This window comes from Ostrea edulis, chromosome 8 (assembly GCF_947568905.1).
Source record: "Ostrea edulis chromosome 8, xbOstEdul1.1, whole genome shotgun sequence".
Classification (NCBI taxonomy): Eukaryota; Metazoa; Mollusca; class Bivalvia; order Ostreida; family Ostreidae; genus Ostrea; species Ostrea edulis.
The window spans coordinates 58,658,160-58,684,164 of record NC_079171.1 but is presented as its reverse complement, the minus strand read 5'-3'; the positions used below and the strand labels follow the sequence as shown (position 1 = coordinate 58,684,164).

At 35.7% G+C, this 26,005-nt stretch overlaps 2 protein-coding genes across 2 annotated transcripts in view; both read left to right on the top strand.

Moving 5' to 3' along the window:
* LOC125663411 (receptor-type tyrosine-protein phosphatase mu-like) overlaps positions 1–26,005 on the top strand; it is a 177,569-nt gene that overhangs the window by 66,783 nt on the left and 84,781 nt on the right. The gene's annotated exons all lie outside the window — the stretch shown is intronic.
* On the top strand, positions 14,258–16,764 carry LOC125662044 (uncharacterized). The gene is made up of 3 exons (XM_056146758.1): positions 14,258–14,702; positions 15,356–15,500; positions 15,766–16,764. The coding sequence occupies exons 1-3, from the start codon at positions 14,360–14,362 to the stop codon at positions 15,992–15,994; spliced, it is 717 nt and encodes a 238-aa protein (XP_056002733.1). The 5' UTR covers positions 14,258–14,359; the 3' UTR covers positions 15,995–16,764.

Here is a 26,005-nt window from a genome sequence, read left to right as displayed (position 1 = left end):
GAGCTCAGAAACATTATTGCTACTTCGATGTCCAGTGCGCTTGACCTTTGACCTTTTGACCCAAAAATCGATAGGGAACATCTTCATCCCATGGGTAGTCCATATATATGATATGGTGACTGTAGGTGGAAGGGATAACGCTTTAGAGCCCGGAAACCATATTGCTACTTCGATATCCAGTGCGAGTGACCTTTGGACCCCAAAATCGATAAGGAACATCTACATCCCATGGGTACCGTAGTCCATATGTATGATATGGTGACTGTAGGTGGAAAGGATAACGCTTTAGAGCCCGGAAACCATATTGCTACTTCGATGTCCAGTACGCTTGAACTTTGACCTTTTGACCCAAAAATCGATAGGGAACATCTTCATCCCATGGGTAGTCCATATATATGATATGGTGACGGTAGGTGGAAAGGATAATGTTTTAGAGCCCGGAAACCATTGCGTCTACAGACGGACGGACAGACAGACGGACAACGTGATTCCAGTATACCCCCTCCCCTCACAACTTGTTGCGGGGGTATTAAAATATATCAATATATGTGTGGGGTCCTGATATGATCATCAATATTGGTAACATATTGTATAACAATGAAAAACGTTGTGAGGGAGTGTGTTCAAATTCCATTTCTTTTTAACTCAAAAGCGCTGTAGTTTTACCATTCAGCGGCGAAAGCAATGCTTCTATTACGTCATAGGTGGCTTGATAGGCGAAGTTTCCTAAATCTTTCCATGAAAAACTCTAACCATTTATTGTGGACTCACCTTACACCCAGATGTCCTGTCTTAACTACCCCGGGTTCAGACTTTCAAGTACCCCGGATCCTGACTTTAACTACCCCCGGTCCTGACTTTTTAATATCACTTGTCCTGACTTCTAACTACCCCGGGTCCTGACTTCTAACAACTCCGGGTCCTGACCTTTTACTACCCCAGGTCCCGACTTTTAACTACCCCGGGCCCTGACTGTTAACTACTATGGGTCCTGACTTTGAACTACCCCGGGTCCTGACTTTTAACTACCCCGGGCCCCGACTTTTAACACCTTTAGATACTTACACAACACTACGATTAATCATGGACCGGACCTTATGCTGTTTCTAACGGTGTGTCTCTATACTTCTCACATACAACTTTTATTCCCTATTGACGCCCCATCTATTTCATGGTGGTGCAATTTGAAGAAACGAATCCGCACTACCTATGGATTAACGATGGTTTTCGTCTACACTTGAAAAGAAGATTCTAAAATATTTTAGTATACATCTGCATGTAAAATTATTCCCAGGAACCATGATTTACACAATCTTGAATATATTTCATATCAGAAACTTCTCATGTAAATTTCAACTATTCTGACTCAGTGATTCTTGAATAGAACTATATTTTTAGCTTTTCTGGATTATGTCCCCTTTGAAGAGGTCAGGGTCATTCATTTGAACAGACTTGATTCCTCGTCACCTGAGAATCATTTGTACCAAGTTATGTTTGAATTGGTCCGGTTGTTTTGGAGAATATTTGAAAATTTTACAGACGGACTGACAGACAAAAAATTGTGATAAGGTGAGTTTACTTGAACTTTCAGCTCAGGTTTGCAGACAGACAGACGGACCAGCGTCATGTGAGCTAAACACATATCATTCTTCTTTCACAACAGAACCTAAACTATTTATGAAATAAAACTCAAACACGCAATATAAGATAAGCTCGCATGCGCGAGTGCAACATAAGTTTAATCATACACGTGTAAATGTACATAGATATCTGGAGGTTCATTGTTCCACTCAACTCAATCTATAACAGAAAAAAAGAGTAATAATACAAAAACATGTAACGTATTTCGTGTCATTTCCTCACTAGAGGGCGCGTGGTGCAAGGTTTACTCACACTTCAAAAATACACAGGTAATTTACGTATTGTTTATCTGTATACAGGTAAGTATCGCATTTACAGGGAATGAATGACATGTAAGTGAAAGCTTGAGTGACGAGCCCTCTGGTAAGATGGTAAGACAATGATTTCAATAAGCAATGTAATCTTATTAAAAAAAAAACAATTAGCTAGCGTGGATTCAAATTGTTGATTAAAGTGCCATTAAAACCACAGGAACACTTCAATCCCAGATACATGGTTTCCGATAATTTTTATAAGCTTTATGTTTACATTTCAGAAATCAAAGTCGCATATCATTTCACCCCCCCCCCCCTACACACAGTCCGTAAGGATCTTAGATAGAGTAGATCCCTAGTACCCCTTGCTTGTCGTAAAAGGTGACTAAATGGAGCGGTCATTCAGATAGGAGCCGCACGTGTCACAGCAAAGATCCCTTCCCGTTCAAAGGCCATAAGCTCCAAGCATAGGCCCAAATTTCGCAGCCCTTAGTCGGCAATGGAAATATCTTTATACTATACGAATGCAAACTTCTCGAGATGGACGCCTACACAATATACCCCCCCCCCCCCCCCCCCGACTGTCAGACGTTGGATTTTGCCTCTAAATGTTTACAATGTCTCGCTTTAATGTTTTGGAATAAATTAACAATACCATGATTCCCGGTGTATAGATACGATGTTTACTGCTTACATTTGCTAAATGATTTCAATCTCAGTACCGTGTCAAATCTAAACTGTTTAATATATAGGTAGTGATTGTTCCTTCACTAAGCGCTCAATTGGACTTTGTTTATTTCTGTGAAAGTCACACGTCACTCACATACATGTAAGTTTGTTTGGAATTTTACACTGGATAATAGCGAGAAGAAATTTACAACGTCGCGCAAGCATAGTCTTTGGCACGATAAACAACCCTCAATGCAAACTAGTCTTTGGCACGATAGAAACCCCTCAATGCTACGTCCGTAAGTACTTCGCCTAAATCAAGAGTTGTCTCTATATAAAACTCTGTCCAAACTGAGACAGTAGTAGTGATTACTATATGACCCCCCCCCCCCCCCATTACTATATGAACACCCCCCTCCACCCCGTACACAGGCACAATTGATATTGTGAAGTATTTTTGTACACGGACTATTTTCTACACGGACTATAATGAATGCATTGATACAATTATATCTTCTGACGTCAATGTTGACATCGCTACCCAACATGAACTAGGTCAAAACAAACTTTAAAACTCTATTTAAACAGATAGTGTATATGACGCACCGCACGGGTATTTAATCACAGGACTAGACGGAAGGTCGAAATAAAAGGGAGGCCTTGTTGGATTTTCAGGTGAGACAAACTTGATATCCATATTTGGGTGATCAATAAGATAGATCTGCTCATTTTTAAAATAATTTCACATAACTCTTAAGAAGAAGGGGGGGGGGGGGCGTATTCAAAATGCATAGACGTCTCTGATGTAAATGGTGGCAGTTTATATAACATACTGTAATTCTAGTTGGGCATCTGGTTCAACAAGACAAACTCTTTAATGAAGATTCCCTATTTTCATTAACAGTGAACTCATGTGACCCCGGATATCAGAAATGGACCCGATCCGCAGAGCCCAGATCATCCTATTGTGTGACCTCTGTAAAACTGCCCACCTACAGAGTCACTGTGAACGTTGTGATATAAATCTATGCCAGACCTGTGTTGGGAAGCACCTCTCGGATTCGTCTATCAGACACAAAGTCGTGCTCTATAAATACCGAAAGTCTCTTAACTACTCAAAATGTCCAGACCACGCCGACGAACTCTGTAAACATTACTGTGAGAAATGTGACATTCCTGTCTGTTCTACCTGCGTCTCCTCAAGTAAACATGAAGGTCACGATATATCAGATATTCTGGAAAAACTCAGCGTTAAAACAGAAAGTTTACAGAAAGATCTGGACGAACTCGAGACCAGAATTTACCCGCGATATGAAGAAATGGCGTCCGATGTGCAAACTGAGAAATCCGAGTTAGAAACAAATTACAGAGAACTGACAACAATTGCCGATCAACAAGGAGAAATCTTACACCGGGAGATCACCGCCATTGTCAACCAGCGGAAATCCGACATTCGGGAGATGAAAAACAAACACTTATCTACCCTGAATAAAAATACAGAAGAAATCACACAGAAAATAGCGGAACTCAAACAGATCATGTCCGACTTGAAATCAATCCTAAAATCAAATGACGTCTCCTTAACCTCTACTTACAAATCCAGGAATTCCGAATTTAGAACATTACCGCCTAAAGTCCGAGTTACAGTACCCAGTTTGTCTGCTCAGAAAATAAACAAAGATCAGCTCAATGAAATGTTTGGTTCTCTGCCGCCATTATCCATTAACACAGAACAGAGCGACCCAATGACGTCAGCAGAAGTTGTATCGCCTCCTCCAGTCAAACCACTGCTTGATGAGCCGCGCGTCACTGCCACCATAGACACTTGGTATAACGGACTATACAGTGTAAGCTGTCTGAGTGAAGATCAAGTCTGGACACGCGGGAATAACGAAACCATGAAGCTGCTCAACCTCCAGAGTAAACTACTGACACCAATACAAACCAAGTCAGGGAACGAACCAACATACATAGCAGTGACACGGGACGGATATCTTGTTTATACTGACCCTAATAAAAGAACTTTAAACTTAGTTAAGAATAAACAGATACAGACCGTGATCATACTACAGGGGTGGGTACCTGTCTCTGTCTGCTGTACCGCCTCTGATGATATCCTGGTTACCATGGTCAGTGATGATGACAAACAATCCAAAGTCGTGCGTTACTCCGGCTCCACAGAGAAACAAAGCATTCAGTTTGATGATCAGGGTCGTCCTCTCTATTCATCTAGTCGTTACACTAGTAAATACATCAGTGAGAACAAGAACCTGGATATCTGTGTGACTGACTAAAGAGCTAGTGCAGTGTGGTGGTCAATCAGTCAGGAAAACTCTGATTTAGATACACTGGTCATCCCTCTAATACCGAGCAATCATTTCGTCCAGTCGGTATCACTACAGACAGCCAGAGTCACATCCTGACAGCAGACTATCACGATCACCGTATCCACATCCTAGATCAGGATGGACAGTTCCTCCGTTACATTCACTGTGATTTAGAGTATCCATGAGGTTTATGTGTGGACATCAGAGACCTCTTTGTGGCTGAGTGCGACACTGCTAAAGTGAAGAAAATCCAATATCTATCAACACAGCGTTAATTACACAGCTCTACAGTGTTAATTACACATCTAAAAACCCTGTTAATTACACATCTAAACACAGTGTTAATTGCATTTTTGTGTTGATTACATCTGCTTGTTGATTACAGCCCTGTGTTAATTACAGCCCAGAGTTTGTGATGTGTAATTAACATGTACTTGTGTTTGTGAGTTTAACAGATAGAACATTAGTCTCTCACTGCTGTTTAGTAATTATATCTTACAATATCTGTATTATTATATCTAATCTCAGTATACTAATTAATAATTAGATTGTTTACTAGTTAATTATCTATATACAATTAGACACATGTTAATCATGAAATGTAAATAAAGGTATATCAGTTCTTGTGATGTACTAAGTCACTTTGTCAGTATTTTGTGTGTAGCCTTGAATTATAGTACATCTATACAAGTACACATATACTTGCTTGTGTTGTGATAAAATACTAATTATTCTGTTTGTTAAAGGACACATGACACAAAAAATCATTTGTCTGTAATCATTGCCTTTATAATCCTTAAGTCAGATTCTCACACTGAATCTGTTAAACACGCATCCGTTTCACAGCTAAAGCTGTAACACTGTACTGATAAGCAGCCTGACCTCAATATGCATATTCTAAACCCCAGAGATCGGAAACAGTCGGGGTGACGTCAGAGATGAGCTACAGCATAGAGATGCTAAATGCTTCTACAGAAGAGATACTATAAATCTTTCGTATCACTGATCAAGACAAACAGTTTCCCTACTTACCAGTAATGCGTTAAATGTTAAGTCATAAACAAAGAACATGCGCACTCATATTTCTTTGTATCTTAAGAGTTATTCATATAGTTTGTGAGGATGCCGTATTGTGCTGTTTATAATTGTTCAACCTCTTCAAAAGTGGACAAAAATGTGTCATTTTTTCGCTTCCCAAAAGATGCAGGTCTTCAAAAAGCATGGGTACATTACTGTCGAAGAAGAGACCTTACATTAACCAAATGCAGTAAAATATGTAAGAAACACTTTACGCCAGATCAGTATTCTCGTTATCCACCCCGTTTAGCTGAATTAGGTTATCCTAATGCTCGTGCTCAGTTAAAAGATGATGCTGAACCCGATGTTGAGTGGCCTACCCAAGGTGAATGTTCAACTTCATCAAATACTGAGAAAAAACCATCTGGGTATGGTGCATATAAAAAGCGACAAAGACTTCAGGTAAAAAAAAACTTCTTTTTTTTACAATATGATTACGCATGTGCTGCAAGTTAACTGCTTTTTACTATTCGTATTTTGTATCAGGATTCAAATTTAAAATTGGGGAGGGGGGTGCAAAGCTAGAGAAAATTGTTACCAAAAGAAAACTAAGATCATTTTTTATAATCCCTATGTTATGGTAGGTTTCTTACATTATTTATATGTGAGATACATTTTTATAGATAAGGGGTTCAGAATGCCATGATGTCAATGCATTAGACATGTATAGAATTTTTGTGGATTTGTTTTTCAATATATACATGATATACATACTGGTACATATCTATATATGTTTAGCAATTTAGAACTTGGGAGGGGGGGGGGGTCAACAACCTAAATCTGCTGCAAATGTGAATATCAAAGTTTAAAGTTTATTACATGATTTTCAAGAATATTTTACTACAATTGAATCTTTGTTATTTCTTAAATGACTTTGTATATATTTAAAAACAGGTATTAAAAGAGACTATGATAGAAAGTGATGATACTGATCTCAGTGATCATAATGTTGCAGAAGAAAGTGTAAATGTAGATGCAGATGTTTCTGAAACTCAAGCAGTAACCCCTTCATCTTTGAGTAATGTTTCTGCAGAATTTGAGCCATCAACAGTTGATAAAGCCATCCAGGTGTTTATTCCTGACATTAAAGTCAAAACAAAAACAAGAAGAATACAAACAGGAAAGTCAAAAATAGGTTTCAAGACAGTTGATGCTGAAGTTCAGTGCAGTGAAATTCAATACTGTGTTAAGTGTGGTCACACTGGTCTAGAAGACAATACAAATAATGCAGAAAGTCAAAATTATAGGGTCTAATTTCTTCTGGAGCAAGGGAAAATCCTTCTGATAAGTCTTCAGCCATTGTATTGAGTACGTTACGTTACGGTGAGAATTTGCAAGAAGCTCACCTCTGACGCATATAACACACACGTGACTATTATCTCATTAACTGTCCCCACTGCTCAGAGAACTGTTTTGGCTGGTGTTTACAGATTACTATTTCCAGCTGTGTCTTGTTATCAGATGCTCGTTTAACAGATTCAGTGTGATAATCTGACTTAAGGATTATAAAGACAATGATTACAGACAAATAATATTTTGTGTCATGTGTCCTTTAATTATGTATTTCAATATCTGTTTGATTTTACAATGTATAAATTAGATAAACATGATACAGAGTTCAGTCTTACATTATTACTGAGTACTTACTTAGAATTGTAGTACTGTAACAGAGAGTGACCCCAAACGTCCAATCTTCATCACAGATTTTCACATTCAAGGTCACAGTCTGCTGTTGACCATCAATAACATCACAACACTCCACAGTCCTACAAAACACAAAGTGTAATTATATCTAACTGTATTGTCAACAATTGTCTGTATTTCAGAACTTAATTATCTTACAAAATGTCCAGTCTATTACAGTGTGTGGTATATTTACATGTTTATATATATATGTGTGTAAATGTAACAGGAAGGAGAAAACTCGTGCTTCAACTGGAAATCAAATCCGAGACCCCTGTATAACTAGTCAGGTGCTCCAACTATTGAGCTACAGTGACCGGTCTATATCAGAGACCCGTGTACATGTATTACTTATCAGGTATTCTAACTATTGAGCTACAGTGACCGGTCTAACAGAGACCCCTGTATTACTAATCAGGTGTTCTAACTATTGAGTTATAGTGACCGGTCTAACATAGACCCCTGTATTACTAATCAGGTGCTCCAACTATTGAGCTACAGTGACCGCTCTATCAGAGACCCATGTATTACTAATCAGGTGTTCTAACGTATGAGCTACAGTGACCGGTCTAACAGAGACCCCTGTATCACTAATCAGGTGTTCTAACTATTGAGCTACAGTGACCGGTCTAACAGAGACCCCTGTATTACTAATCAGCTGCTCTAACTATTGAGCTACAGTGGCTGGTCTATCAGAGACCCGTGTATTACTAATCAGGTGTTCTAACTATTGAGCTACAGTGGCCGTTCTATCAGAGACCCCTGTATTACTAATCAGGTGTTCTAACTATTGAGTTACAGGGATCGGTCTAACAGAGACCCGTGTATTACTAATCAGGTGTTCTAACTATTGAGCTACAGTGACCGGTCTATCAGAGACCCGTGTATTACTAATCAGGTGTTCTAACGTTTGAGCTACAGTGATCGGTCTAACAGAGACCCCTGTATTACTAATCAGGTGTTCTAACTATTGAGCTACATTGGCCGGTCTATCAGAGACCCATGTATTACTAATCAGGTGCTCTAACTATTGAGCCAGTGACCTGTCTATCAGAGACCCCTGTATTACTAATCTGCAGGTGTTCTAACTATTGAGCTACAGTGGCCGGTGCACCAGAGACCCGTGTATTACTCATCAGGTGCTTTAACTATTGAGCTACAGTGGCCGGTCTATCAGAGACCTCTGTATTACTAATCAGGTGTTTTAACTATTGAGCTACAGTGGCCGGTCTATCAGAGACCCGTATATTACTAGTCAGATGTTCTAACCACGGAGCTATCCAGATCGATATCCATGGTTCATCTTAATATCAGCCTATGGATAGGTCAATAGTTAGAGCACATGATTTGTAATACATGGGTCTCTGAAAACTGGGCACCTAACTAATAATACAGTGGTCTCTGAAAAACTGGGCACCTAAATAGTAATACAGGGGTCTCAGATAGACCAGTCTAGGTAGCTCAATGGTTAGAGCACCTGACTAGTAATACAGGGGTCTCAGATAGACCGGTCATGGTACCTCAATGGTTAAAGCAACTGACTAGTAATACAGGGGTCTTGGATAGACTGGCCATGGTAGCTCGATGGTAAGAGCACCTGACTAGTACAACATGGGTCTCTGATAGACCGCTCACGGTAACTCAATTGTTAGATCACTTGACTAGTAATAGAGGGTTCTCCGATAGACCAGTCATGGTAGCTCAATGATTAGAACACCTGACTAGTAATACAAGGGTCTCTAATCGACTGGTCTCGGTAGCTCAATGGTTAGAGTAATACAGGGGTCTCTGATAGACCGGACACGGTAGCTCAATGTTTAGAGCACCTGACTAGTAATACAAGGGTCTCCGATAGACCGCTCACGGTAGCTCAATGGTTAAAGCAACTGACTAGAAATACAGGGGTCTCTGATAGACCAGTCATGGTAGCTCAATTGTTAGAGCACCTGACTAGTACAACAGGGATCTCTGATAGACCGGTTATGGTAGCTCAATGGTTATAACACCTGACTAGTAATACAAGGATCTCAGATAGACCGGTCATGGTCGCTCAATGGTTAGAGCACCTGAATATTAATACAAGGGTCTACGATAAACTAATCACGGTAGCTCAATGATTAGAGCACCTGCCTAGTACAACAGGGGTCTCCGATAGACCGGTCATGGTAGCTCAATGCTTAAAGCAACTGATTAGTAATACAGGGGTCTCTGATAGACCAGTCATGGTAGCTCAATGGTTAGAGCACCTGACTAGTAATACTGGGATCTCAGATAAACTAGTCATATGGTAGCTCAATAGTTGGGTTTTTTTTTGTTTTTGGTAGCTCAATAGTTAGAACACCTGACTCACACAGAGGTCTAGGATAAACCGGTCACGGTAGCTCAATGACTGGAGCATGTGACTAGTAATACAGGGGTTTCGGATAAACCGGTCATGGTAGCTCAATGGTTAAAGCAACTGACTAGTAATACACGGGTATCTGATAGACCAGTCACTGTAGCTGAATAGTTAGAGCACCTGACTAGTAATACAAAGGTCTGCAATAGACCAGTCACAGTAGCTCAATAGTTAGAACACTTGATTAGTAATACAGGGGTCTCAGATAGACCGGTCATGGTAGCTCAATGGTTAGAGCACCCGAATAGTACAACTGGGGTCTCTGATAGACTGGTCATGGTAGTTCAATTGTTAGATCACCTGACTAATAATACAGGGGTCTCTGATAGACCGGTCACTGTAGCTCAATGGTTAGAGCACCTGACTTGTAATACAGGGATCTCTGATAGACTGGTCATGGTAGCTCAATGGTTAAAAGATCCGACTCATACAGGGGTCTCAGATAAACCGGTCACGGTAGCTCAATGACTGGAGCATGTGACTAGTATTATAGGGGTTTCGGATAGACCGGTCATGGTTGCTCAATGGTTAGAGCACCTGACTAATGAAAGGAAGTAAAAGTGATCAAGTTCACATACCCCACGTTCCAACATTGCTTAACAATGTCTCACATAATGAATGGTAATGCTATGCATTGCCGCAAGAACAGCACAGACGGGCTCAAAATTCAAAAGGGGCATAACTCCAAGAAAAATAATTGAATCAGAATTTTCTGGGAATATGCACATCTACACAGTGTGTCCTTATTAACTACAAATTTTCATCAAATTCTGTTAGGGCTGTTCCATTAAAACATATGAGGTACCCGGGGAAGGCACTTTAAAATTTGGGTAACCACCCATAGAAGCATAAAAATGTAATGAGGGACCACTCACAGAAGCAATTTTAGATAGTGCGGCACCACCCATAGAAGTGAAATGAATGTATAGTACACTTTTTCTTTAAATTCAATATGTATGAATGACTATGTATAACCCCTGAATAGAGGTCTATTTTCAGATGTTCCCAAGCATGATAGTAAAGAGAAGAGTATCTTGGGTCTCATCACCATTCAAATAACTGGCCATCAATGAAGCTTGATCATAGAACCATCGATTTATTTTATCAAGACTGTCTTTCTTAAACACGATGAACTAAATCAATTTTATAAGTCTACCTGTTCATAAAAAGCCTAGTATTGTAAATGTTCAAAAACAACTATTAAAAGTTTTAAAATTGACTAGTATTTTGAGTATTAAAAAACAAGAAAATGTGTCTCTGCAACACTGATGTCTTAGATATTTGTTACACTACGGCTCATTGCATTGTTCACAAGGATGTTATGGAATGACAACTGGATCCTGTGATCTTAACCTTTGTAAAAAAAAAATAATAGGGTTCTATGTCATTCTAAAAACTATGTACCAAGTTTGATAAACAGTCATCACTGAATGAAGTTGATTTTAGAGAGTGTCCAAATGCTATAGAATAACAACAACTTCTTTGGGAAAATGATAATAAAAAGCTGAGGGACTTGATCCATTTCTGACAGTTGAAGACTTTTGTATCCCTCTCCAAAATTGTGTATTTCAGGTGGTACCCAACACCCAAAGGAAATAACTCTGTAAAAATTAGCTAAACCTTTTAATTCGATTTGATATCAAATTTAGAGCATCTCAGTGATCAAAAGTGTGCTTGATGAAATTTCTACATGTATATATCTATTGAAATTATTCAAATGAAAATGTGTGGTTGAAATTTCTTGAAATTAATATAAATTTTCCTTCATTGGTCAAAGTAGATGAGTATAAAACAAATTTTAAAGAAAATTAAATGAGCGAAATTTATGCTAGTAATGGTGTTGGGTAACCCCATTAAAATCAATAATTCTGTAGTCATAGTTCAACATAAGATGACAAATACTAATATGAATAGGTAGAACAAGTTTTAATGATTGGAAAAATATTCTTTAAACTTCAACACAAAATACAGTTCTAATCTATATACAAAAAACAGTGCACAACCAAAACTATATAGATTGTCCAAACTCTAACTTTGGTACTTTATACTCCAACATTAAGTCAATTATTTGAATTGGCATGCTACACAACAATCACCAACTTTTTTATATACCAAATCACCCAGGGTGGACACAAAATTGAAAATAATAATGCCAATCCGAATAAGTTGCCAATTTGACAAAGACAATTATTCTTTAAAAATGGCTATTCAAAAATTGGATAAAGCATTTGTCAAATTTAATTGTAATATGACTGTTCAAGAAAGGCCATTGCATATTGCTTTAAAAAAGTCACTGACTTGTGTATATATCGGTAACAAATACCTAGAATTCAAAACCATGTCTATAAAATAATAGGTAAAACTAGCTGCAAATTTCTGAAATTCAATGTCACGATTTTGACTTCCTAAACTTTTGAGGGAAAAGTTTTTCCAGTGTCTCATATAAAGAAGTATCAGATATATTTATACTTTTGATTTCCTTGTCCACAGTAACTAAAAAGTCTGCCTTAGATTTTCTTCCAGTGTTTGTTGGCTTTTGAAAGTGTGTGTGCAATACCTTTAACTCAGCAATTGTTAGTAACAATATTGGACTGTCTTTAAAACTATCTAACAATTTCTTCTGCTTTAGTTTATTTCGTTCCTTTTCTTTGACATCTTCAACATACTTCACTATTCTGTCTTCTTTTGCTCCTATAAGATTACTGATAGGTACAAGATCTGAGCTTGATAATCTATCTGGGTCACTCTCCGTCAAATACATTCAACTTCCGATTGTGAAGTCATTTGCATATGCCATATAAAGTAGTATTTACATCAATGGACAAGTATGGAGGCGAAAGCTATTTCGTCGGTATTGAAAAGGTTTAGATTTAATATCAAGTTAAAAACCGAACAGCAGACTGCAACAATATGATTTCCTTTCTTAGTCGAAGTGGTTCAAGTAACTAAATTTTCGCGCCGATTCTCAATGTTAAGCCTTTTCATTAGATCCACCTACGAGATTTCGCGATAACAAGCATGACGGAGCAGACGAAGAATTTTGCATGCTGCGCATTATAATTAATGAAAAACACCTTTATTAGACATGCCCGAGCACAAAGTTGGTACTCCTTTTGGTGTAAACAACATTTGGGACTAGATCTAATGCACAGAGTTTATTATCGGTTATTCATAAAATTATTTTGCACCATTACGGAGATCCTATGGAGTTGTAGCCTCATCCCGAAAACGTCAGAATAAAAAAAATTGGATAGGGCTACATTATTGCAGCTAAAAAAAAAATCAAAAACCGTTTCAATGGACCACGAGCACGTTTCGTTTTCCATTTTGGACAAGGGAGATAATCCTAATTTCCGGTCGCTATAATTTTAGAATCAAACCGGAAACGATAACCGGATCGCGGAACCTCATCGACCGAGATAAAATGAAGACAGAAAACGGCGTTTGTTTCACATTCTACTTTCAACCCTTCCCTTCTCTTGTTGCATTCCTCTCAGTTTCGGTAACAAAAAAATAAAGATTTTATCAAAACAACCACCCACGGATGCAGTTTTCTGGCAGTAGGTACGCACCATAGATGCACTTTTCTACCAATGACAAGTACCCATAGATTTTTTTTAATTGCCGTCCCCGGGTACCTCATATGTTTTAATGGAACAACCCTTAAGCGATCTCTGAGGAATTGTACTGACAACAACAGGACAGACGGACTTGAAATTCTAAGTTTAAAAGGGACAATCAGAATTTCCTGGGAATATGCACATCTACACACCATGTTTCTATTAACTACAAAGATTCACGAAATGATGTTGAGTGTTCTCAGAGGAGTTCCGCTGACAAGAAAGGTTCAATAGCATTTAAGAAGATGTAATTTAGGTGTTTTACACACCAATACTATATAACATGTTTGGCATCGCCCTGAGGTCAGAACCCCTACCCCAGGGATCATGAAATTTACAATTTTGATAGAGGCTTTCCTGCTTCACATCCCTATGCATTTAGTTTTTCTTACACATGTATAGTCGTAAAGAAGATTTTTAGAAAATTGGTCAAATTTGGGCAGTTTTTGCCCCGCCTCTAAAGCCACAGGAGTCCAGGGCCGGGATTCATAAAGATTCTAAGATTTTTCTTAGATTTCCTACTTAAGTACTAAAAAAATTCTTAGCTAAGAAAAATACTTAAGTATCAATTCATAAACAAGTTAAGCACTGTTCTTAGCTAAGTACAGTTCTTAGTAATTTAGAAAACTTAAGTTGAGTCACCCTAGCAACGCATAGTATTTCCCAAACTAAAGGTGGAACTCTTGTGCGATGGAGGTCGTATTTTTAACATGTTTTACGTCACATCTGTCAAATTTCGCAGACGTAAACATGGAAAGCCACAAACTCAAACGAAAGCCAAACTGGAGTAGTGAGGAGTCCTTGGCACTCACTACTCTTGTTGAAGAATACAAGGATGTTGTGAGAGGGAAACTAAGTCCCCAGTTAACCTCTCAAATGAAGTCGAAAGCGTGGGGGGAGATTGCGGTAAAACTTCGTGCTATGAGTGTTGGGCCAACTGGAACGGCAGCAGAAGTTGAGAAAAAGTGGCACAACATCTTCTCGAAGACAAAAACGGAGATTTCCAACCACAGACGTATAATTACTGGTACAGGTGAGTTGGTGATGAAATTGTAAATTATGGTGAATACAAGTTTTATGACCAATAGATAGGTGCATAGGCCTACATATACTGACGAGTACGCGAGTGTTAGGAGAACTTGTGTATCACATTAAATATACAAGTATACTTATGCATCCCATTAACACAGTGAGATTAAAAGGCGTATTTTATCCAGGCAAATCTTTCATTTCATTTTCATTGCAAGGAATTATACCGATGAAAAGATAATGTGGGGTATTTACCTTTGTTCGTTTTGGCCACTCATTTCGCTCACAAGTCGTTTCGGCCCCTAGTTGTTTCGACCCCTTTATCTTTTAAATTGTCTTAATCATTTAAGGAACTTGAAAATCATAACAGCATTCCTTATGACATTGTTATTCAACAATCATACATGATTTCAGAAATTAATGTAACATTTCATGTGATAAAAAAGACCACCCCCCCCCCCGCCAATTAAATATTTGACATGTCATATGCTTTTAAATTCATGTTATTTAAAACACGTACATTTCTTTTATAATTCTATACAGTGCATTACAGTAATATTATATTTTAACACTTTATAAATCCTGTAGGATAAAAAGAAATCCACACAGTATGTAGCAATTCAATACATTTTTACAGAAGACATTTTTTTTTTGCAGGTGGTGGTCCTCCTCCGAAGTCATTGAGTGCTGTAGCGGAAGCTGTTACTAGTGTAATTGGGGCAAATAACACTTGCCTAATGGGTATAGAGGGAGGCATTGATACGTCCCTGCTAAACCTAGATATACTTGGTGATGAATCTGTGTAAGTAACTTAATGAGTAACATCATTTACTATTTAAAATTGTATCATAATAGGTGTCAAATTCTTTGATTGATTGGAATCTACCATGACAGAATTAATGTTTGTAATTTGATTTGTGTAAATAAATTAATGATATATCATATAAACATCAAAATAGAAATAGAACAACAATTATTAAACTAATCATCCAAGTCATCATTTAATCATTCTCAAATGGATTAATACAAGATTCATAAAGAATAATATATTCCTCTTCCCATCATAGGGGAATCCATGTAATTGAAGGACCTCCAGATACAGATCCCCACATTCTTGGATCAACTCCCCTAGAAGTAACATCTGTCCTGGAGTCTTCATTGCCATTGGTAACCTCAGGCAATAGCAGCAGGGACATTAACCTGAAAAGAAAAATGGAAGAACTAACTTGCAGGAAGCTGGAACTAGAAGTCCAGTATTTGGAAATGAAAATAAGAAAGCTTAAAAAAGAGGAATGAACCATCCTTAGATTAAGAGACTGATCAATATTTTTGCTGTTGTTTGTCAGCATCTTCAGGCAGTTCAGATTCAAGTATTCAAATTCATGGCCACTGTGGTTAGGGTGAGACCAGAGTAGGGGAAACATTTTATATGTGACTATCAGAATATGATATATTTTAAAAACTATTTTCTCAATAGAATCAAAGTTGCAAGCATTGTCGAATGTTCATATTAGTTCATTTTGTGAACCCTGAGTGTAGGATAGGGCCACAATAAGGGATCAGAGTTGTACATGGGATTATATATTTAAGTTTAATTTTAAGTCTTTAAAAATCTTCTTATGCACTGCTAGCTATGATTATAGTCATGATGATAAGCAAGCATCCTCTGCTATTGTATATTCAGTTTATTCAAATCATGGCTCTAGAGGGTACAGTGGGGCCACAACAATGGATCAGATTTTTACATGTCAATATATTGGAAACATTTTTTTAGAAATCTTTTAAAGAACTGCAGGGCCATGGTTGTCATATCAATGTAGTATAGGAAGAGGAGAACAATTATAAGAACAACTTAACAGATAACAACCCAAAAACAAACTGTAACTTTTTTCTTACTGTGTGTTACGATTTTTTAATAACTGTAAATCTTATATGACTTTTTAAGGAAATTTTGCATATTCATATAAACTGTTAATTTTTTCAGTTTCCATAAAGCTTGATAGTTTGTGACATTGTTTATCAAAGAATTATTTCATTCTCATTACTATATATAAGTCAAATTGAATCCCTAAAATTGATGACTATATATACATGTGACTTAATTGTCCAAAATTTATTGTTTTACATTAATTATGAGTATCATATTACAGATATAACTATATCGACAAATTTCTGTTACAACATATTTTTAAAATAATTTACAAGACATACAATTAGTACTTGTATATGGTAACTGTTAAAACTCTGCTCGCTCTTATGAAATTTGTAAATGTGAAGTTTGTGTATGTGTGATACCAGAATTTTTGCATTCTGAAGAAAACATGAATGAAAAGTTTTTTTTTTTTTAAATTTAGTTGCACACTGTATACCAGTAAAATATATGAAATATAATATCTGCCTTTGACTGTTATTCATGAAAATTATTTATCAATTTATTTGACTCAACTTTGTATAATTCTTAAACTAAATAAATTGATGATCATGATAAAAAACATGTCTGTAGTAGATTTGTTTTCATTCTGGCCAAAATTGAAATATGTTTGTTTGTCCATTTCTGATTGGAGGATTATAGACAATAGTTAAGAGGGTAGGAAATATTTTACATGTACTTTTTTCTTTCTTTTTTTAAATTTTGATACAATAATCAATTGGTATTAGTATAAAGTAATGTTGAATGTCTGATTTAAAGAAAAAGAAATTTAATGTATACTAAAATGATTTAAAAGGAAAACAGGGGTTGAAAATTATCATCAGTAGGTCAGATATAAGGGCAAACAAACAATTTCTGAAACAAAGCCACATTTAATAATGCATGAATTCAGTTTTTAAAATATGTGAAATATAATTTTTATGCCCTCCTTTGAAAAAGAGGGGGCATATTGTTTTGCACCTGTCGGTCGGTCGGTCGGTCTGAATCCAGTCTAAACCTTTCCACAATCATCAGCTGGGCAAGGTATCTGTCTAGATTTGCATATGTTGTGCAAAACGCAGCAAGCAATGATGACTTAGCACACCTTTCCTGGAGAAAGGCGGATTTCTCCATGCAGAACATGGAATCTTCTCTTAAGTTGGCCTATCCCTCTCTCTACAACACTTCTTGTTTTCTTGTGAGCCCTATGATTGAATCAAATCTATATAATATATTAGGAAAACTATAATAACAAAACAAAAAAATAATAATAATAATGGTATGTAAAATTTATGAAAATGGGATGGGGGTAATTTGAAAATCTGAAGAAAAACCATTGTCAGGGTGTCAAGCCACTTTTGGTTTAAATAATATAGGATTATAAGATTATTTTTTTTGCAGTTTATTGGGCAAATATTGGGATTTTACTACAGATTTAACCACAAGTTTGTTATATTGAGCTGACAGAAGGACTGACATTGATCAGCATATAGACAGTTTCAAAATGTTAGAAGTGGATAAATTGAACATTTGAAATAAAATAGAAAGGTTTGAAATTGCTTATTTGAAACTAATATAATGAAATGGAGAAAAATATGATCTAGATGACATGGTATAATTTAGTTCATATTTGCCCAGTCCATTGATTTTAATAGCAAGCCATGCTTATAATGACAATCTTCAAATGGATTGCTGATTCAGTAAATGTTAAAATAATAAGAATATATGCTAAAATGTAAATTAAAGAAGTTTCGAGATAAGTATTTCAGTTTCTTAAAAAGCCATTCTCTTAAATTAGTGTTGTTTTGTCAAAAATACATGTAACAAAAATACATATCTGAATGTATCATAGGTATGTTTGTATCAATAAGCATATGGCTTAAATTTTGCTGCCAATTGGCTACACCTACATAGGGCTTTATAGGGGGACTTAGAGGGAAAATATAGGAACCTTCAAGTTTATAGGGAAATATAGGAATAAATAGGGACTTTGTACTGTGCTGGGAATGACAAAATTTTTAATAAAAGCAGTATGTTTCATATGAATTATTGTAGTAAAAAAAAATTCCCACCCACCCCATATAATCAATGCTCATCTATTTTCTTTAAAAAAAAAAAAAATCTCCACATTTCTTTACACTAAATGTTTTTATTGAAATAATTTTTAAGTTTGAATTTTTTGATTTAAAAAAATAATGGACATAAATATCTATTCTGGTAAATATTACCCGAGTTTGTGACACAGGTACAGGTGACATGGCTATATAAATGTACCACTCTTTTATTTACAAAATAATATTAGTAATGTACCCTTTACATGTCAGTTAAATATAACAATCAAAGTAGATTTACATTGTTAAAAAAAATCTTGTAAACATAATGTTATTTAATGATTGCTAATAGATAAGAATACATTTTTAAATGTCAGTTTGGATCCGCCACTATACTGAGTGTAGAGGGCGCTTTTGAGCAAAGAGAAAGTAGGACTTTCAGTACAGCCATGAACGTGGATCGAAAAACAATGATTCTCACCTGTTATGATTTGTCTGACAACCTTGATTGGGATGCAAAAATGGAGTCAAGAGCCATCTCTTCGAAGGATACCCACTATCTCCTAGTAAGTGTGTATGGACAGGTAACCTTCCTTGGTCAAACAGTACTTTGAGACCGCTTTCGTTCAGAATCCTAGCGTCATGCGTGGAACCCGGCCATTTTGTTACGACATCAAGGATTTTGTAGAATGGATCAAAGACCACCTGTGTGTTGATGCTATGGTAATGGTGTCTATTTACATACTCATTTTCATATTCACTCGGGGCAATTATTTGAATGTGAGTGCCGTCAATGGTCCCAACAACTCCCGGAAACCCAGCGATAGAGAAAAATTCCTCTTGGTTTTTACGAATGTCAGGAGTATTCTGTGGGAATTTAATGAATTGTGTAACAATTCTTTGGGAGGACAGACTTTGGAGGGTTGCAGTTATAGCCCTAGACACGGTGGACTGGGAAACACCCATGTCGTCTCCGTTACACAGCTGCATCTTTCCAGTGGCAACAAATCGTAGAGTCAGCAAGATTTTCTGAAGTGGCGATACTGCATGATTTCTCTCTGAACTACTGATAATTTCATGTGCAATCAAACTTTCAATGAAATAAATACCGACTGAATCCAGTCTAAACCTTTCCACAAGTTGTGCATCACTGTACTGAGCTAAATAGTCCTTTCTTTCTCGAAAACATCGCCTGTGTGCTCTATTGGCGGCCATTATGATTCTTGACTTAAGTTTTTCTTAACAATTTAAGACTGCTAAAGACTACACTTAAAGTTAAGAACTGTTTAAGAATTTTCTTACACTTAAGTTGTTTTATGAATAAAACTAAGTAGAAAAACTCAAAATCTTACAATTACTTAAGTTTTTTATTGGTTTAAGAATTTTCTTATACTTAAGTACATTCTAAGACTGTTTATGAATCCCGGCCCAGGAATTCTGAAATTTACAATTTATTTCCCCGTTGTCTTGAAGATGTTAACACACCTAACACGACAGGCAACGCATGACAACGGATGTAGACCAATTGCAATAGGTCACCTGAGTTTCATTAAAAATATTAATGCTATTTTACATATGCCCTGGCCATTTCATGGACCATTTCACATGTAAATCCCTTAACAAACCTGACATTTCATGGAACATTTACATGTAATTCCATTAACAAACCTGGCATTTTGAACACCGGTAGAGCTATCCAGGTCCTGCAATATTTCAGAGTCTCGGGAAAATTATCCTCATCAATCAACAGCATGTCTCCAGAAACCGTTACCCTACAAAATTCATTTTCACATTAAATATTGGTTAACCACAAACTGATCCTTTACACCATTATATCATGCTTTTAGATCACAAATTTATACTCAAAAGATCGATACTATGATACTGAATGTATCAAAATGAGACCAAACCAGTGCACATGTATGAATACTGAGTCCTAGAAGTTCTATGAAAGCTCTATCTTAAATAGTTCAGGAGATAATGAAGAGGTCAGATTCTTATTAAAAGTAGATTTAGGTCATAAGGTCAAACACTAAATCAAAGTCTTGCCATAAAAATATATACACAAAATATAAAACCTTTTTCCTTAAATAGTTTAAAAGATATTAAGTAGGTCATTTTTTTGGAAAGTAGGTGGAGGTCAAAAGATCAAATGTGATTGTACCACAAAGTCGTCTTGTCAACAAGAACCTATAAACAAAATATGAAAGCCCTACCTTGAATACTATTGAAAATATTTGGTAGGTTACAGTATGAAAATATAGGTATTGTCATAGAAATTTAAATACGAAATATGTTCAGGAGATATTGAATACGTCAGAATGATCGAACTCCCAGGTTAAGGTCAAACTTCACAAAATAAGGTTTTTCCATAAAGAATATATATACAAACAAGAGGCCCATGGGCCATATCGTTCACCTGAGTCACCTTGGTCCATATCAGAAGACTTTCCATATATATTTGCGTGCAAAAACGTAGTCCCTTTTATGGCGCCAACCTACCCCTGGAGACAATGGTTTTTGCAAACTTGAATCTACACTATGTCAGAAAGCTTTCATGTAAATTTGAACTTCTTTGGCCCACTAGTTTTTGAGAAGAAGATTTTTAAAGATTTTCCCGATATATTTGTATGTAAAACTTTGATCTCCCCTTGTGGCCCCATCCTACCCCCAGGGGCTATGATTTGAACAAACTTGAATCTGCACTATGTCAAAAATCTTTCATGTAAACATCAGCTTTTCTGGCTCAGTGGTTCTTGGGAAGAAGATTTTTAAAGATTTTTCCTATATATTTGTATGTCAGACTTTGATCCCCTATTGTGACCCCATCCGTTCCCCGAGGGCCATGATTTTAACAATTTAGAATATGTTCTATATCAGGAAGCTTTCATATAAATCTCAGCTTCTCTGGCTCAGTGGTTCTTAAAAAGAAGATTTTTAAAGATTTTTCCTATATATTTGTATGTAAAAATTTGTTCCCCTTGCGGCCCCATTCGACCTCCGGGGGCCATGATTTTAACAATTTAAAATCTACACTAAATCAGGAAGCTTTTATATATTAAATCTCAGCTTTTCTGGCTCAGTGGTTCTTGAGAAGAAGATTTTTGAAGATTTTTCCTATATATTTGTATGTCAAACTTTGATCCCCTATTGTGGCCCCATCCGATCCCCGGGGGCCATGATTTTAACAATTTAGAATCTGCTCTATATCAGGAAGCTTTCATATAAATCTCAGCTTCTCTGGCTCAGTGGTTCTTAAAAAGAAGATTTTTAAAGATTTTTCCTATATATTTGTATGTCAAACTTTGATCCCCCTTGTGACCCCATTCGACCTCCGGGGGCCATGATTTTAACAATTTAGAATCTACACTATATCAGGAAGTTTTCATATATTAAATCTCAGCTTTTCTGGCTCAGTGGTTCTTGAGGAGAAGATTTTTTAAAGATTTTTCCTATATATTTGTATGTAAAACTTTGATCCCCTATTGTGGCCCTATCCGATCCCCGGGGGCCATGATTTTAACAATTTAGAAGTAAATGTTAGGGGTCTAAATACTGATGTTAAAAGGAATAAGTTATATTCATGGCTATTAGAAACGAAAATAGATATTGTAGTTTTACAAGAAACACATTTTGTTAAAAAGTATGGAAGTAAATATAATCTTGGTTGGAAAGGAAAATCATTCCATAACTACAGCGACTCAGTATTTAGTAAAGGGGTCTCAATTTTATTTAGAGAAAATCTTGATATTGAAGTTTTGAATGTTAAAAGGTCTTTAGACGGTAGAAAAAATCTTTTAAATGTTGATAGAAAGGGTAGTATATTTTCTATTGTTAATATATACGCTCCCAATACGAGTTGTAAAAGATGTGATTTTTTCAAGAATTTAAAAAGTTTTATTTAAAAAAAATGTTTAAATGACAAAATAATTCTCTGTGGATATTTCAACTGTCAATTAAATGATAAACATGCCAAAAGTATAGATTCGCTTAATAATATAGTAAATAGTTTTGATTTAATTGATTTCTGGATAAGAAATTATCCCGACATGTGTGGTCTGACATGGTGTGATGCTGATAATAATCCAAAAAGTCGGATAGATTATGTTTTCATTAATGATAACTTTTGTCCCAAATTTAGCGGAATGATAATAAGAAAAATTCCAGGCACTCACTCCAAGGGATCTCGAATGTCTGATCATAGATTTTTAAAATTTCACTTTATAATTTCAAACGATAAGAGAGGACCAGGGTACTGGAAATTAAATGTATCACACTTACAAGATGAGAAATATAAAAACGGAATTAAAAACGTCATAACCAACATTGACAATTCATTAAACCCAATTGATAAATGGGAACAAATTAAACGCTCAGTAAAAGAATTTTCGATAATTTTTTTCAATATTTAAACAAAGATCGGTTAAAAAAAGGATTAAAGCAATTGAGGAAGAAATTGAAAAATTAGAAACTGGGAGACCCGAAGACTTGAAATACAAAAAACTTAAAACTCTAGAAGCAGAGCTAGATTGTATTTATGATAAAAAATCTAAAGGCGCACAAATAAGATCAAAAGCTAAATAGATAGAAAATGGAGAGAAAAGTACTTCTTATTTCTTAAACTTAGAAAAACGGCATCAATCCTCAAATGTCATTACAGAAATCCTAAACTCAAACAATAAACAGATAAACAAACCTAATAAAATATTAGGGGAAATGGTTGATTTTTATCAAAATTTATATGCTAGTAAAAATTAACTTAGATGATGAAATCATTGACAGTTATTTGTCGGAAGTAAATATACCACTATTAAGTGATGAAAATAAAAACATGTTGGAACTTTTCCCAACTTTCGAAGAATGTACGGAGGCGGTTTCTAATATGAAAAGTGATAAATCACCTGGACTTGATGGTTTGCCTAATGAATTTTACCAAATTTTCTGGAATGAAATTGGACCATATTTTTATGATGCTCTAAAAGAGATTTTTAACAATGAAACAACGACACATACTCAAAGATTATCAGTAATATCATTGGTTTTTAAAAAGGGAGCAAAGAATCAATTTAAAAATTATAGACCGATAAGTTTGACAAATACTGACTATAAAATAAATGCCATTATTTTTGCTAAAAGACTGCAAAAAGTTTTATCAAGTATAATTAATGAAAACCAAACTGCTTATATTAAAGGACGTTATATTGGGGAAAATGCAAGACTCCTACTAGACATATTTGAATATTGTGAAACTGAAAATTTGGAAGGAATAATACTATTATTAGATTTTGAAAAAGCATTCGATTCTGTGGAATGGAATTTTCTTTTTAAAGTGTTGAATAAATTCAATATAGGAAATAATTTTTTCTAATGGACTAAAATTCTATATACAGAACCAATCTTTAAAATGAAAAATAATGGATGGCTTTCTAGAATATGCTCGATGACATTTAGGATTAGACAAGGGTGTCCTCTATCAGCCCTCCTTTTTCTTTTTGTAGCAGAAATCTTAGCGGTTAGAATAAAAAACAATAACAGCATTAACGGTGTTGTGATAAATAATTCTGAAATAAAGAGTATACAGCACGCAGACAATTTAACAGTTGTGGTAAATAATGATATTTCTATGAAAAATGCCCTAGATGAAGTAAATAAATTCTGTGAAAGTGCTGGCTTTAAAATTAATATCAACAAAACTGAATGTATTTTGCTTGGAAGATTGAAAAATCAGTTTGAAGAACTTTCTGGTATTAGAGTTACAAGTAAAGCGGTCAAGTGTCTAGGCATTTTTTTAGGTCACGATAAAGAAGAATGTTACAATAAAAATTGGATGAGAATATATAATGAAATGGAAAAATTGTTTGAATCCTGGAAAAGAAGAACATTAACACTTTTTGGCAAAGCATGCATTATAAATACACTTGCCATTTCAAAATTAACATATGTATCGTCAATTCTATGTCTTCCTGATAAAGATTTTATTAAAAAAGTACAACGATTAATCTTTAATTTCATTTGGGATAAAAAAGAAAGGATCAAAAGAAACACTTTGGTTGGAGAAGTAACAAGAGATGGTCTTTCAATAGTAGATGTAAAATGCAAATTAAAAGCATTAAAAGCAGCATGGATACCGAGATTATTAAATTCAAAGGGAGTCTTACTTGAAATTTCAAATAATTATTGTAGAAAACTTAACTTTGATATATACTATATGTTAAAATGTTCAACTACTGATGTGGGGAATTTGAACAAAACTAAATTACCACTATTTTATAAAGAAATGCTGTGTTGCTTTAATGAATGTAAAATCCAACTTAACTTTGATAAAAGATTACCTGATGATATTTTACAACAACCATTATGGAATAGCACAAATCTGAAATATAAAGGAAAACTCATTTTCTTCGATACTTGGGCGAGATCTGGTATCTTATATGTTAGTGATTTATTTGATGATGGAATTTTTAAACCGCTAGAACATTATTCAAACATTAATGACAAATCTAACTGGCTATGTGAATACAAAATTATTATGACAATCACGAGAAAAATTCGATAACTAAACGATTTTTCAAATTCAAGCTGTGTAAATAAACAAAATGTCACTAATTTTAACTTCCTTCTTGGATTTACCAATATACTTAAAACATCAAGTAATATTTTTTATAACAAGAGGCCCATGGGCCACATCGCTCACCTGAGTCACCTTGGCCCATATCTGAAGACTTTCCATATATATTTTTGCATGTAAAACCTTGGTCCCTATTATGGCCCAAACTACCTTTGGCAAACTTGAATCTACACTATGTCAGAAAGCTTTCATGTAAATGTCAACTTCTTTGGCCCAATGGTTCTTTTAAAGCTTTTTTCTATATTTGTATGTAAAACTTTGACCCCCCCCCACACTTGTGGCCCCATCCTAACCCCCGGGGACCATGATTTGAACAAACTTGAATCTGCACTATGTCAGAAAGTTTTCTTGTAAATATCAGCTTTTCTGACTCAGTGGTTATTGAGAAAAAGATTTTAACTATATATTTGTATGTAAAACTTTGATCCCCCTTGTGGCCCCAACCTACCCCCGGAGCCCATGATTTGAAGAAACTTGAATCTGCACTATGTCAGAAAGTTTTCATGTAAAAATCAGCTTTTCTGGCTCAGTGGTTCTTGAGAAGAAGATTTTCCCTATATATTTGTATGTAAAACTTTGATTATCTATTGTGGCCCCATCCAACCCCCGGAGCCCATGATTTGAACAAACTTGAATCTGCATTATGTCAGGAAGCTTTCATGTAAATCTCAGCTTTTCTGGCTCAGTGGTTCTTGAGAAGAAGAATTTTAAAAATGTTC

Bases quoted from the DNA above. Each gene is read 5' to 3' on its own strand.
- LOC125662044 (XM_056146758.1), top strand. From the start codon at position 14,360: ATGGAGGTCGTATTTTTAACATGTTTTACGTCACATCTGTCAAATTTC. The intron at 14,703-15,355 runs GTGAGTTGGTGA...TTTTTTTTGCAG, and splicing joins ACGTATAATTACTGGTACAG to GTGGTGGTCCTCCTCCGAAG. The intron at 15,501-15,765 runs GTAAGTAACTTA...TTCCCATCATAG, and splicing joins ATACTTGGTGATGAATCTGT to GGGAATCCATGTAATTGAAG.